Below are 15200 nucleotides of genomic sequence, written 5' to 3'. Positions count from 1 at the left end.
ATCCTCCTTCCATGAACAGTTATCCCTCCTTCCATGAACAGTTATCCCCTCCTCTTGGATACAGGAGAAGGATCAGATGGAGAGGAGATCTTACTCATTTACCAGTGACCTCCAAGGCTGAGCTGGTTTGTGTAACAAAAACCACTTGCTTTTTATTTTTGCCTTTTATTATTATTATTATTATTATTATTATTATTATTGTTATTATTATTATTAAAACCTGCCACTGGGAGTAGCTTTCAGAGGCTTTGGGATCCTGGAATTGTAAATTGGACAAGCATCAACGATGGGGGAGATGAGACCTCGGTGGCTTCAGGATTAAGGGGTTGGTTTTTGTTTGGTTTGGCTTTTTTTTGAAGCAGTGCCAAGTGCTGAGGGTGGCTTGAGGCTGAAATCCTGCAGGTTGTGGCTTAACAGGAAGAGCAACTGCTTTATATTGATGAAAACAAAAGGTCTTCATGATTATTTGCACCCTCCTTACCTCCTGCTAATTGCCAGCCCCCAGTGTGTTCCAGGTTCTGTTTGTCTCTGCTGTAGAAAAAAATCAGAATATGAATGATGATTTACATAAGAACAGGTCGTGTGTTTACATGACTCATTTTGCAGGTCCTTCCCTCATTTCCCCTGTGTCAGGAAGCAGCACCAGAACTTTCACTCATGGATACAAGTGCTGAACACCATCACTGAGCTCAGGGAAGGGAACATGGCAGGGGCTGCACCCTGCTCTGAGGATTTGGGAATTGCAGAGGGAATACATCAGCATTGCTAAATCTGATAATGGAATTACTGGCAGATAATTCCAGGCCCTTTCTGGATAATTTAGCAGAAAGTGGGGCTCCTCTGCTGATCTCATCTCTGTGCTGGGAGAGCTGTAATGCATTTCTAGCTGCAGGGAGAGCACAGGAGGGGTTATGAGCCAGAAAATCTGGTTTTTTTGCTCATAAAAAGCCCCCAAAATGACCAAAGAAGGTCCAGGCAGTGCATCTGAAAAGGAAATTCTACAGCTTTTTGTCCTTACAGAGTTCACAGAGGGTGTTTTGCTATGTGTGCCTGGGTGTGGTGTGTTTTACCTAACTCAATAATACCACTTTTATTCATATATATATATTCAATATGTTCCTATTCAACTGTCTGAGCTGCAGTCTGTGTAGTAACACACTCAGAACCCTTTGCCAGCTGTCCAGGAAAGCCCAGCTTGTCACCACCAGTTTCTCAGTGTGGGCCAAGGTGGTGTAAATATTTTTTGCTGCCAAATGCAGAGCCAGGTTGGGACCTTGGGTTTTGAACGAGATTTAAACAATTCTGAATTTCTTGATGATTGATTTCATTTATCAGTGATGAATTAACTTATCAGAGATGCAAAAACCAGATTGCTAAATGCTCCGTTTTCCTCCTGACAACTGGTGTAAAAAAGAGAGGAAACGGTAATTCTGGTTTGTAAGGAATATTTTTGTCTCTACTTGTCTAATCACCGTACAGGATTTTTTTATGAACTAGAGGTACAAATAAGAGTGCCTTGACTGGGGTAGGATTGCTGAGGATTTCCAAACCAAGCTCTGCAGCACCGTGATCCCAGTCCCACAAACACCTGGGTTTGACAAAGAGCATTGGGGTCTCCATTTAGCAGGTTCCCATTAAGTTTTTTTTTAATATTATTAAAATTTATGTGTATATTTTTAATAATTACCTGGTCCTATTACGTTTTTTAAAATATTATTAAAATTTATATATATATTTTTAATAACTACCTGATCCCCCCATGCTTGTGCTTGAGGGAGACTTGGATGGCTGGCGCTGAAATTGTGAGGTTTGAATAAGTCAAGTAAAACTTCTGTTCTTTTATTAAATCCAGAGGGAATGAGGGATGGAAGGAAATCAGTGCAAGAAGCAGAAGCTTGTTGTGAGGTTGTGGATGGGGAGTGAGCAGGTTCCTCCTTACACAGAGGTAAGAGGAACAGGGTGAGAGGAGCTGGGCTCCAAGTGACAAGGGTTTGTGTCTGGCTGTGCTGGGGGGGTTTTGGGGGAGCTGTGCTCTCTCTTCTGCACCCCCATCTCTCTGAAACTGGGTGTAGTGAAGGGGGAGAAGAAACTGGGCAAACTGGGAGAACACACTGGGCAAACTGGGATAAGAATCAGGAGGTAAAAAAAAAAAAAATTGGTGGAAGTTTTTGGGCACTACGGTTTAAAAAAGACATTAAGCCATGAGAGAGCATCCAAAGGAGGATGGGGAAGGTTCTGCAGGGGCTTTGTGAGCAGGCTGAGGGAGACTGAAGGGAGATCTCACTGGGGTCTTCGACATCCTCACTCCAATCTGTGCCCTGTGTGAACAGGAACAGGACCCCAGGGAATTTTTAGGTTGGATCTCAGGAAAAGGTTCTTCCCCCAGAGGGTGGTTGGCACTGACCAGGCTCCCCAGGGCACTGGGCACGGCCCCAAGGCTGCCAGAGCTCCAGGAGGGTTTGGACAACACTCTGAGGGACAGGGAGGGATTGTTGGGGTGTCTGTGCAGGGCCAGGGGTTGGATGGATGGTCCTTGTGGGTCCCTTCCCGCTCAGGATATTTCAGGATTCTATAAAGAGTTACCAGAGGGAAGGGAGGTCAGTGATCTTGTGATGGGGCTCAAACACTGACATTCTGGTGCCTTCCTTCTTGGAACAGCTGATTTTCCTCTCTGTTCTTGCTAAACAAGCTTTGAGCTTGTGGGACACGGAACTGGCAGGGCTGCAGAACCAGGACAGGGAGAGGTGGAGGGTGCCCAGAGGCCCCTCAGAGTGGCCCTGCCCGTGCAGGGTCTGTGCAGTGAAGGCTGTTCTCCCTCTGTGCCTGAAGAGCTTTGTTGCCAGGAGCAACTTGTCTGCATTAGTTTGTAATTGCTCTGCCAGCCTTGACATCTCAAGGCCCTTCCATCCCCAAGTCGTGGCTGTTCCAGCACTCCTTGAGCTGCAGAGCTGAATGTCTCCAACAGATGCAGGTCAAGGCCTCAACTGATCCAGCTGCAAAAAAAGAAAAAGGTAATTTTGGGGCAGCCGTGCATCAAATATCTCTGTGGGTAAAACCTGTGCTGCTTTCTGCCCTTTCAGTTCTTCTTTTGAGTATCCCTTTTCAGTGGAAGAGGTAGAGGGAAGTACATTCTGTCGTTCTCCTTCTGTACTTGTCCGAGTTTTAATTAAATTGCATGAAAGGAGGCTGGTGCAGAGCAGCTACACTGTAGGGTTTTAAAATCCTGCTGCAGCATCAGGTCTGTAAACATTCCAGCTTCCAGCACTCCTGGAGTTTAGTGCCTCAGTCTGTAAAATGAGGAAGTGAGTCTGAGTTGTTGTTACTGGTCTCCCAGTGAATCAGGAACAAACTCGACCAGCAAAGGCATCGAGGGGTTGTTTCCTGAGCTCTGGGGTTATGGTTGCTCTGTGAATCAGGAACACACTCAACCAGCAAGATATCAAGGGCTGAGGGTTGTTTCCTGAGCTCTGGGGTATGGTTACTCCATTAGGTTATGAATGTCTTGGATTCTACTAGCCTGGACTTTGGAATACTCGAGATTTTCAGTTCTTGAGGGCAGAGGAAAATAAATCTACACGTCCCAGTGTTGCTGTTGGTCCTACAGTTGCTGTTGGTGAGGGTGGGATGAGAACACTCAGCTCTGTTTGGTGCAGAACCACGTTCTTGCCGTGGCCATCACACAGGGGGTGCTTTGGCTCCTCAGAAGTTGGTTTGGGGAGCAGAGACCTGCCTGGGCTCGCTGCTGGTGGGAGTGCCAGCACAGTTTTCATAGAATCAGCTGGGTTGGAAGGGACCTCTGAGATCATCAAGTCCAACCCTTGATCCACTACCACCATGGTTACTAGGCCATGGCACAGATGCCACATCCAGTCTCTTCTTAGAAATCTCCAGGGATGGAGAATCCACCACTTCCCTGGGCAGCCCATTCCAATGGCTGAGCACTCTCTCTTTAAAGAAATTCTTTCTAATATCCAACCTAACCCTCCCCTGGCACAGCTTAAGACCGAGCCCTCTTGTCTTGCTGATGGTTGCCTGGGAAAAGAGACCAACCCCCCCCCGGCTCCCCCCTCCTGTCAGGGAGTTGCAGAGAGTGAGGAGGTCTCCCCTGAGCCTCCTCTTCTCCAGGCTGAACAGCCCCAGCTCCCTCAGCCTCTCCTCATAGGACTTGTGCTCCAGTCCCTTCCCCAGCCTTGTTGCCCTTCTCTGGACCTGCTCCAGCCCCTCAATGTCCTTCCTGAGGGGCCCAGAACTGGACACAGCACTCAAGGTGACCCCTCAGGAATTGAGACCCCCCAGAAATTCCCCCCTCAGGATTCACCCACACAGTGAATTAGTGGCTCTGGATTAATCCCTGAACGAGACTAAAGCCCAGTTGCAAGTGTCACAGTGTGCTTGGGAAGCGCTTTCTCCACGGAACAAGCGCGGGCAGTGGGGTGCAAGGACCTCCCTTGTTCCCTTTTCCAGGATTTATCCACCCTGACGGGACACCCCACGACCAGTGATGAGGATTATTCCCTGATCCCCCTCCATCCCTTGCTTTTCAGAGCACGCTGACAACAAAGCTGCTCCCAGGGCTGGCGGTGCCCTCTGGTTTGGTTGTGACCCCTCCTGACCCGAGGTGGATTTGAATCCTCGACTGGCAGCGCTCAGGATCCCATTACTAATCTCCTGAGCCACCCAGTTGCCCCATAAATCTGCAAGTGATATGTTTAACAAAGCAGAGATTAACACAGAGGCTGCCAGGGCAGAATTGAGATGTAGTTTGGGCTGGTTTGTGCTCTGCAGGCGGAGCTTTCTCGGGACCGTCACCAAAACTGCTTTGTTTTGAAATATTCACCTGTTCTGCTTTTTTGTTGGGGTATTCTAGACCCTGACAACCTGCTCCACGCAGCTTATTCCCACAGTCCCCACCCACAATGGCCTTGTCTGACCCCTCTTCTGTTGCTGCCCCGGGATGCTGCCTGAGGGGGGGGCTTTCCTGTGTTGTTTTCTGGCTGTGAAACTGTAATTTTTGGTGAAAGAAAATCACGGTGTTCTCCAGATAACCAAAAACCAGCCGTTTCAAACCGGTTTTGGAGTACTGAATTTTACAAAATAGAAATGAATCACAAAAATCACAGGATGGTTTGGTTTGGAAAAGCCCTTTTAAGAGCATCAATCCAACCATTCCCCCAGCACTGCCCCGCTGCCCCAGGTCCCCAAGTGCCACATCCACATGGCTTTTAAATCCCTCTCCAGGGATGGGGACTCCACCACTTTCCTGGGAGCCTCTTCCAGTGCTTGATCACCCTCTCTGGGAATAAACTTTTCCTAATATTCATTGTTTTCATTCTCAACTGCTCCTAGAATCCCAAGACCTTTAGGTGGAGGAATCTCAGGCTTCCTGAATTTACTTTCTCTTCTCCAAAGAATATTTTCTGTATTTCCTTTCTAAGCTGTTAGTTTGCATTGTTTTATGTACAGAATAAATTGTCAGATTCTCTTATTGCATTGCTACAAGGAAGTAGGGTAGGTTGTTTGGAATGCTGGAGCCTGGTAAAAACCAGGAAAAATTTGGATAACTTACACTGGTTTGCACCAATACAAGTCAATAATAATAATGAGAGAGCTGTGACTCGGAGTATTGCTGTGTCAGAACTATAAAAAATGTTGCTCAAGAGAATTATTTAACAGTTGCCTTTGTTTTGGGAGCTCTTTATACTTAAAATTCATATAAAGTTTCTTTAAGAGCCTTTTTTTCATGTGTAAGACAGGTTTTAAAATAAACTTCTAAGGTTTGATTTCCTAAATTGCAGATCTTTAGCAAAATAAAATAAGGCTTTCTGAAATGTTGTTTTTTCTTTTTTTTTTTTTTTCTCAAGGAGTTAAAGGTTCTTTCTGCTGGTAGGGAGAGCTAAAAGTGGATCACTGGCCACGAGCCAAACTCCATCAGCTCCACAGAAATATTCATAAAGTTGATCAATAATTAAGCCCTCTATGCAAAAGTAATGCTGAGTTTGTCTCAGATTGCTCTGCAGTGCCTGATCATACATGGTTTAATTTATTTTCCAAGTGAGTTTTTGGGAATATTAGCAAGATTTAAGCTTTTTTTTTTTTTTTTTTTTTTGGACAACTTGATATGACTGTTTGGCGTATTCAGGTTTATTCTGAATAAATTTCCTTTTTTTTTTTTTTTAACTCAGGCAAATTCTGAAATTTCATCCACTGGGTGATTTGCTGCTGTTCCAATGTTTTTATAGGGTAAGATGACACAGAAAATGGATTGGGATGGCAGTGGCATTTCCTTAGTCAGTGCAACTGAATAAGGGGAAAACATGAACATAAACTGAATTTAACATAATAACTGAATTTAACTGCTTTTCTTACATACTTCTGTTTTCTCCCTCTGTTTGTAACCATGTTTTTGATTCTCAGTAGAGATAAATGGCTTTAGGAGAATAGAGCCTGTTTATTTCTTGGGCTTTGCCAACAAAACAGTAACAACAACCCTGGAGCTGCAGAACCTCTGTAGCTTGTGGGGAAAAGAATTCCCTCTGTCTCATAAGTTCAGTGCAATTCCAAGGGGGATTTGCAGGGCCAGCTATTTATCCCACTTGGGAATGGAGGAAGTGTTCAGTAAATGTGGCCTCTGCATTTTCAAAGGGAGTGAAGACTTGAATTCCTGCTCTCTGGGCTGGAGGGAAGGAATGTGTTTTATTCCACCTTCTGCAGGAGAAACTCAGCGCATTGCAGGACGTGCCTGGACTGAAAAATGGAATTGCCACTGGTGATAATTTGCTTTCTCCCCTCTCTGAAAAATTCTATCTTCCAGGCCTGCAATTACACATCTTTTATTTATAAAACCTTTCCTACAAGAGCACTTAGGGGAGGGAAAACTTATCTGGGAAATAATTTGCCACGTTAATTAAGCTGCTGCACGTCACGTGGTGCTGTTACCTGGGTGCTCTGGCAGTGGCATCGTGTGCAGCCAGTCAAACCCACTCAGAGATCATTCCAACTGCATCAATAAAACTCTTGGAGCTGGACAGGGAGCCAGGATAACAGTGACAGGGATTCAGCATGGTCACGGTTTGCCAAACGATTTGTCCGATAAACTGAGCCCTGGGACCAAAAGCTTTCCCGAGCTGATGATCCCACGACTCACTGCAGCTCTTTCACAGGGATAAAGGGGGGAAAAGAACCCTCCTGCTCCTGCTGAGCCCCTTTCCAGACCTCCTGGCACAGGGATGCAGCTGGAAGCATGGACACATGGACCTTGTGACCTGTGGTCCCACTTTGGTTGCTGGTCCTTAGGTTCCCATAAACATGGATGCACCCAGAGTGAAGTCCCTCACCCAGGAAGAGAGTTAGAAAGGAATTCTGGAGGAGGATAGGACTGTGCTGATGGGATGTGGGGCACAGCCAGACAAGCTGGGTGACCAGCAGCCTCCTCACAGAGCTGGGGCTTTTCCCCCTTCATCCCATGTTGGTTCCTCCTTAAATCACCCACATCACTCCCTTTTCCTGGCTTTGTCCTCCCACAGGCATCCCTAAACTCTGGTATCATCCTGAAATGTTGCCCTGTCAGGATGGCTCTTCCTGGCTCAGAGCATCCCAGAGAGGTTTGGGTTGGAATGGGACCCTAAAGCCCATACAGTGCCACCCCCTGCCATGGGCAGGGACACCTTCCACTAGCCCAGGTTACTCCAACGTGGCCTTGGGCACTTCCAGGGATCCAGGGGCAGCCACAGCTTCTCTGGGAAACTTCTCTGGGACCCCCTCCTGCCTCTGTGCTCTTGTGCTCCTTGGGATGCGTTGTCTGCTGAAGCAGAACAAACTTGTGTTTATCCTGTGAGAAATCTGGGTGATATCTCTAATTTTAGGGGATGGCTTCAGGCTAAAACTCCTCATCACACCCGAATGTCTCCTCACAGCCCCCCAAAATCAAAGAAACCCAGTGTTTTGTATTCTCTCTTCCTCTTTTCTACTTGAGCAATTCTATCCCTGAGCTCTCTGCTGGCTCTTGGGAATTCTGTCCTGAGCCACCTCACCCTGCCCATGGTTTTTAGGAGGACTTTGGGGATGGGGCTGTGGATTCAGATGCCTGAAGGTGAGGTGTCATCTCACAATCCAGGGGTGGAGTCGACCCTCAACTTCTACCTGAAGATCACAGGGATTTAATCATGGAATTATATTAGGGCTTCTCATTCTTAGCACTGAGAACTCCTCATTTCCTGTCTGGGTGGAATTTCGGAGAGTTGAGAGGTATTTTATTTTATTTATGTTTTGAACTGGAAATATATTTGGTTATCTTAATTTTTTTAAATTGAGACTGCATTAGCTTCTGCTGACAGTACAGCTCTGTGATGGTGCTTGTGAAATTTGGTAAATTTGGAATTTATGGTTAAAATCCTTTTGGTACTTGTGAAATCCTCCTTTTTTTTTTTTCTTTTAAAATACCAAGCCTATAAACTCAATAGGAAACCTTGAAAACATTAAGCCAGTGAAATAATAATTGGCAATATCTATGAAGACAATCCTTGGTGCTATTGAAGGGCCAGAGCAGAATCCGTCTTGCTGTCAATACAACTTCAGCAGGAATTGTGTGGGTGGATTGGAGCACTTATCCCAGCCATTATGCAGCAGTGGCACAAGTTAATGGAACAGATTGTCAGGGGGACTGTAGGAAGCAATTGCATAGGAAGGAAGATGTGATTTATGTATGAGAGATAATACACTGCATGTAATGAGAAAGTTTGGAAAATAATGTATGGAGGAGGTGCACGGATAAAATCGTTGGCATAGCTCAGAAAATAACATTTTATTTCTGGCTGCTTATTGCTTCCTCGAATTGCTTCCTGATTTTGGTGTTTAATTCAAGCTGAGTTACATTTGAAAAAAAAACAAGCAACAGTGATGTTATTTCTGAAGATGACAATGGGGAGGAAAAAAATGGACTGCTTGGGATCAGGCTAAAAGTCCAGAGGATGTTTGTGGTTGCTCACCCTCCCTCTCTGTTTTGGAGCAAACCTTTTGGATCTGCCAGCGTGTTCTTTTTGTAGGGTGGGTTTGGCTTTTGTTGCCTTTGAGGGAAGTCTGTGAAAAAATTAAGAGATTATAACAATAACAGGGAAAAAAACCGAAAAACCCCACCCCAAAACATAAAAACCTGGAGCTGTGGTGAGGAGAGGAGCACGAGGAGACAGAAGGAAGGGTCCCAAAGCTGGACAGGGTGAGGGGGGGACACGGGGAGAGCCCAACATTTCTCCAACATCAGAGATCCAGGCAGGAACTCCTGAACAAGGAATGAGGGAGGAGTACGAGGAGCTGGTGGTGAAGGTGAGGAGAAGGGGGTTGAGCAGGGTTGAGGGAGTTTAGGATGGAAAAGAAGTGGTGGCAGAGAAAAAGAAGTGTAAACCCTCAAGCTGAGGGTGGGCAGAGGGTCTGTCCCTCTTCCCTCCCTCATGGGACAGAGCATGAGCCTTTAGTTGCCTTTGTGGAGGTGAAGCACAAAATCCCCCCCCAAAAACCCCATAACTGCTCTCATTTTGTGCAGTCATTTTGTCCTTCACATCCATTTATTTTCTTCAGGTACTAGGGATGAGTTTTCCAGCCTTTCAGCTTCCCAAACAAAAATCCCCGGGAAGAAATCTGATCCGTGAGTTGCTGCTTTACATGTGCAGCTTCTCAGTCTGGCAGATAAATAACACTTTGCAGGCAGTGGAGCACAGTTATGATGGGATTGCTTTTTTGGGGGGGGGCTCTCTGACATTCCAGGCACTGGAAGAGCTGGATTGACTGTACCAGAGCGGTGTTTGCCCGGAGTGCTGTGCTTCCCATGGTGGGATGATGAGCTGACATTGCTCTCTAAGCCTCATGAAGGAAATAAATGGGATAAGGGGATGTCTGGGGTTGTGTGTCCATGTGGGTTTCGGCCTCTTGAGTTGGGGATTATTGCCTAAGTGCTTGGGATGAGCAAAATGGGAATAAGGAAGCAAAAAGTTCCATTGTTCTGGAATAGTTATAGCAGGGCTGGGCAGCCCTTTTCATCCTGGGAGTGAAGAGCTCTGTCTTACTGAGAGCCACAGTGTGCACTGGCCATGAGGAGCTGTGGAAAGGCAGAGTTTGGGGTGGGTGCTGTCTGGGTGCCCCCACATTCCTGGGAGTGAGACCTGGGATTGGGGGCTGCATCAGTTGTGTTGGTCCCAGTCGCCTCTTTGGGGTTGTGTCTCACCAAGTGGGTGCTTGGGGTGGCCCAGTTTTCAGCACAAACCCACAAATTGTTTACTAAACAACTTAAAAATTGCCTTGTCATCCCTGAGTTCTGAAATCCCAGGACAAAATATGAACACACTGGGGTCAGGGGCTGCATCAGTGGTGTTGGTCCAAGTCTCCTTGTCAGGGTTGTGTCTCACCAAGTGGGTACTTGGGTGTCCCCGTGTTCACCTCATGCCAGCAAAACCCCACAAATTATTTACTAAACAACTTATAAATTGCCTTCTCATCCCTGAGTTCTGAAATCCCAGGACAAAATATGAACACACTGGGATCAGGGGCTGCAGGATGAACATCAGTGATGTTGGTCTGAGTCTCCTTGTCAGGGTTGTGTCTCACCAAGTGGGTACTTGGGGTGGCCCAGTTTTCAATAGAAACCCACAAATTATTTACTAAACAACTTATAAATTGCCTTGCTATCCTTGAGTTCTGAAATGCTGGGGTGAAACATGAACACACATTGCACTGGGATTAGGGGTTGTGTCAGTGGTGTTGGCTCGAGGCACCTCTTTGGGGTTGTGTGGGTGCTTGGGTGGCCCAGTTTTCAGCACAAACCCACAAATTATTTACTCTAAATTATTTACAGCTTATAAATTGCCTTCTTATCCCTGAGTTCTGAAATCCCAGGACAAAATATGAACAAACTGGGATCAGGGGCTGCATCAGTGATCTTGGTCTGAGTCACCTCTTTGGGGTTGTGTCTCACCGAGTGGGTGCTTGGGGTGTCCCAGTTTTCAGTACAAACCCACAAATTATTTACTAAACAACTTATAAATTGCCTCCTTACCCTTGATTTCCAAAATCCTGGGGTGAAACACAAGGCACACACTCAGCCATCCAACACCTCCCTGTCTCCTTCTCCCCCGAGGCTGCTGCTCAGCCGAGTTTCAGGGAGCGGGGAAGCTCCTGATCTGCTTGAAGTCGAATCAAAGTGTGACAAAAATGGTTAATTGAGCAGGGCATTGGAACAGCTGCTGGAGTGGCACACGAGTGGCACATCCCCACCACAGAACAACCTCCTGCATCGGGTACCAGCCACCTCGATAGCTTTGAAGGCCTCGTTAAGTCGGTGTCAGGTCTCTGATGGCAGATGAGAAGGATGTTACACGTCCTCTTAGTGCAGCTTTAAACAGAGGGTGCGTGTTTTAAATGCAAATATCGTGCTTGTTGTTGGGTTGTAGGGAGCAGAGCTGCTGTCTGAAGGATTGATTGGCCTTTTAAGTGTCAGGCAGCTCTATTTTTAGGGGTGGTGATGCGTGTTTCTCTTGTAACCCATTAGACTCGCTGCAAAGAGGAATCAAAATGCGTGTGCAGGTTGTATCCATATGAATAAGTGTCAGTCCTGGTGTCACCTGGGAATCGGGGCAGCTCCAAGGGGAAATGGTCCAAAATGTCACTGTGGGGTTTCCACACAAGCATCTCGTTGTTTGTTGGGGCTGAGGGTAAAAATCACGATGACTTCTGAATAAAAAACAAACTTGGTTTGGGTCTAATCGGGGGTTTTATTGACACATTTACATGTTTAGCCTAGAAATGAAACCAGTAGAGTACTGGGACTGGGCTGGGCCACCCCAGGCTCGGCAGAACCAGCACTCAGGACCTGCAAACTCCAGATTCTCTCAGCTCTGAGTGCTTTTCTCACGCCAAATCTCTCCCTAGTTTTCAGTGATGAGCAGCAAACCCTTTGCAAATATTTCCATGGCTATTCCCCCAATATTTACATGGATATCCTCCCCAATATTTATGTGGTTATTCTCCTAATATTTACATGGCTATTCCCCCAATATTTCCATGGTTATTCCCCCAATATTTACATGGTTATTCCCCCAATATTTACATGGCTGTTCCCTCAATATTTCCATGGCTGTTCCCCCAATATTAACATGGCTATCCCCCCAATATTTACATGGCTATCCCCCCAGTATTTATATGGATATCCCCCCAGTATTTATGTGGTTATTACCCCAGTATTTATATGGTTATTCCCCCAATATTTCCATGGCTTTCCTCCCAGTATTTCCATGGCTGTTCCCCCAATATTTATGTGGTTATTCCCCCAATATTTACATGGCTATCCCCCCAATATTTATGTGGCTATTCCCCCAATATTACCATGGTTATTCCCCCAATATTTCCATGGCTGTCCCCCCAGTATTTACATTATTATTCCCCCAATATCTACATGACTATCCCCCCAATGTTTATGTGGCTATTCCTCCAATATTTCCATGGACATCCCCCCAGTATTTACATGGCTATTCCCCCAATATTTATGTGGTTATTCCCCCAGTATTTACATGGCTATCCCCCAATATTTATGTGACTATTCCCCCAATATTTATGTGACTATTCCCCCAATATTTATGTGGTTATTCCCCAATATTACCATGGTTATTCCCCCAATATTTACATGGCTATTCCCCTCAATATTTCCGTGGCTGTTCCCCTGTAACTCCCAGGAGAGGGAGGAAATAACCAACTCTTGCTGATATTTCAGCTCATTGTGTCCCACAGCCCTCCCTGCTGACCCAAATGTGAGCACACAGGAAACATATGCCACGTTTTATTTGCCAGCTCCAGAAAAGATGGGTTTGGAGCACACGAGATGTCACATCTGTTTAGGCCACAAAATATTGCACTGAATGGCTCCCTTTGTGGGAAAGGCTGCATTTCCTGATGCCTGTTAAATTGGGATTATAAACTGTGTTAAATGTGCTTTATCTTATGAGTTTCTCTTTTGTTTGCAGCAAGGGAAGCCGTATGTCTTTGATAGAGTGTTACCTCCCAACACAACCCAGGAACAAGTTTATAATGCCTGTGCCAAGCAGATTGTTAAAGGTAGGTGTTGTCTTTGCTTATCCCTGCTTGGGGGGAGGGAAAGAGATGTCTCCCTGTCCCCTCAAGCTGTTTAAAGACTGGATAATAAATGTTTCGGTGTCTGGGTGGGAATTTAGTAATTAGTGATCCCAAGCATTTCCTTTTTTCAGGGGCTTGTCTGGGTAAAAAAAATAACCACAGAAGAGCTGAAGGAATTGCAGCAGTTGTTCCTTCCTTTCTCCTTGTGTTATTCCACACAAACAGTTGCTTTTTGTGACATAAGGAACAAAAAGTGTTTTCTTCGTGCAGTGTGAGGCTGTTCAGTCCAGGATGAGCGTGGAATATCTGTACCTTGGAGTGGGAGGATGGACTATGGAAGGAGAGTGTAGAAAGCACTGGTTTCTGCTTTGCATGCACAGAGCTTGCATTTAAAATTGAAATGAGAACACAGGTGCCTCTCAGATAACACCCTGTTTGTTTGAAACAAAACCTTCATGAGCTGTTGAATTTTCACTCGAGAATCAGAGGTTTTGGGTGCATTTTAATAACCTGCCATAACCCCCCACCTCCCAAATCACCCTCAGACCTCACACGTGGTCCTGAGGCTGGGTGGTCCCTCCCTGGTGGTATTCATAACATCATGGAATATGCTGAGTGGGAAAGCATCCACAAGGATCATCAAGTCCCACTCCTGGCCCTGCACAGACACCCCAACAATCCCCCCTGTCCCTGAGAGTGTTGCCCAAACCCTTCCTGAACTCAGCCTTGGTGCTGGGACCGTGTTGCAGCATCTCAGGGGTTCTGAGGAGTCCCTGGTCTGGTTGTTCCTTGTGTGGTGTCCCTGTGCTCTCCCTGGGTTTGGTCCTTGGGTTTTGGTTTCTAAATCCACGTGTGTGGACAGTGGGAATGGTGTCAGAGCCGGCCAAGGCTGGGTGGTGAACACTGGGGAATTCTGGAGATACTGGGGGTGTGCACAGAGGTGCAGGAGCTGCTGGAGCCATGTGGGAGGACCTGCTGGGGTTTTAGGGATGGAGCTGGATCTGCTCAGAGCTCCTGTGTGGGGAGAGCTCCTTGGAATGAGCAGCCCCGCTCCAAACCCTGGGTGCAATTCTGGAGGAAATCAGTTGTCCCGCTCCAACAACCTGGAGCAAACCAACCTGGTCCCACCCAGGTGATCGGGGGCGAGGTCCAGAAACAAAAATGTTGCTGTTGGGGAGTGGAAACGAGCCATAAAAATTCAGTTACCTCTTCTCAGAGGGAGCCTGATAGCAGCAATTCTGCCTTCAGATGGGTAAACCTTTAATAAAACCTGGTGGGGCTGGAGTTGAGGGACCATCAGCTGGGGTTGCTGACTCACCACTCAGCTGTTTGGAAGTTTGGGAAGCTGTTCCAGGACTCCAGGGTGAGCTGACAGGAGCAGCACTGGGCTGTTTGAGGGGATTTATATCCCCCTGTGGAAGTTGGTTTCCTCTGAAAATGGTGAGAGGAATAAAACCCTCGGTGAGAGGGATTTGGGAGAACTAAATCAGTGAGTAAATTGTCTTCGTGCCATAAATAGGAAGGAAAATAACTCTCCAAAGTCCTGCTTGGAAAGAGAGCTCAGAGTTACCTTCCACGTAGAAATTTGATGGGGAGGGGGTGGAGAAGAAAGGGAAAAAAAGAGAAATGGGGAAAAAAGAGAGAAGAGGAGAATAAAAAAGTGAGGAGAGTGATGGGGAGGAAGAGAAAGAGAGGATGGGAAGAGTGTAAGACAGGGAGTGAGGGAGAGCACAGAGTGATGTGTTTTTTACTGAAATATATGAAATAAAACACTAAAGAAAATATTAAAGAAATAAAATACTACATAATAAATAAATAAATAAATATGAAAATATGAAAATACACACTTAGGATGTGGGGAATCACCACTGGGATTGCGTTTTTTCCTAAAACACACTAAAGAAGATACTAAAGCAAAATAATCAATAAAACACTAAAAATAAAATACCAAAAATAAAATATCCAATAAAATCCCCCAATAAATAAAATATTAAATTCTGTACAATAAATAAATAATAAAATCCTAAAATAAATAAAATACTGAAATAACACACTGGGGTGTGGGGAATCACCACTGGGGATTGCATTTT

General features: G+C 45.9%; 1 protein-coding gene across 1 annotated transcript in view; it reads left to right on the top strand.

Moving 5' to 3' along the window:
• Window positions 1–15200, top strand: part of KIF5C (kinesin family member 5C) — a 69077-nt gene that overhangs the window by 10380 nt on the left and 43497 nt on the right. Inside the window, exon 2 of the mRNA XM_027656293.1 lies at window positions 13002–13092. Coding sequence (XP_027512094.1) covers window positions 13002–13092 — 91 coding nt within the window. The remainder of the gene's footprint in view (window positions 1–13001; window positions 13093–15200) is intronic.

This window comes from Corapipo altera, unplaced genomic scaffold, assembly GCF_003945725.1.
Source record: "Corapipo altera isolate COAL_440 unplaced genomic scaffold, ASM394572v1 68, whole genome shotgun sequence".
In the NCBI taxonomy this organism is placed as follows: domain Eukaryota; kingdom Metazoa; phylum Chordata; class Aves; order Passeriformes; family Pipridae; genus Corapipo; species Corapipo altera.
The sequence above is the reverse complement of the archived record's forward strand: the minus strand, read 5'-3'. Positions and strand labels throughout refer to the sequence as shown.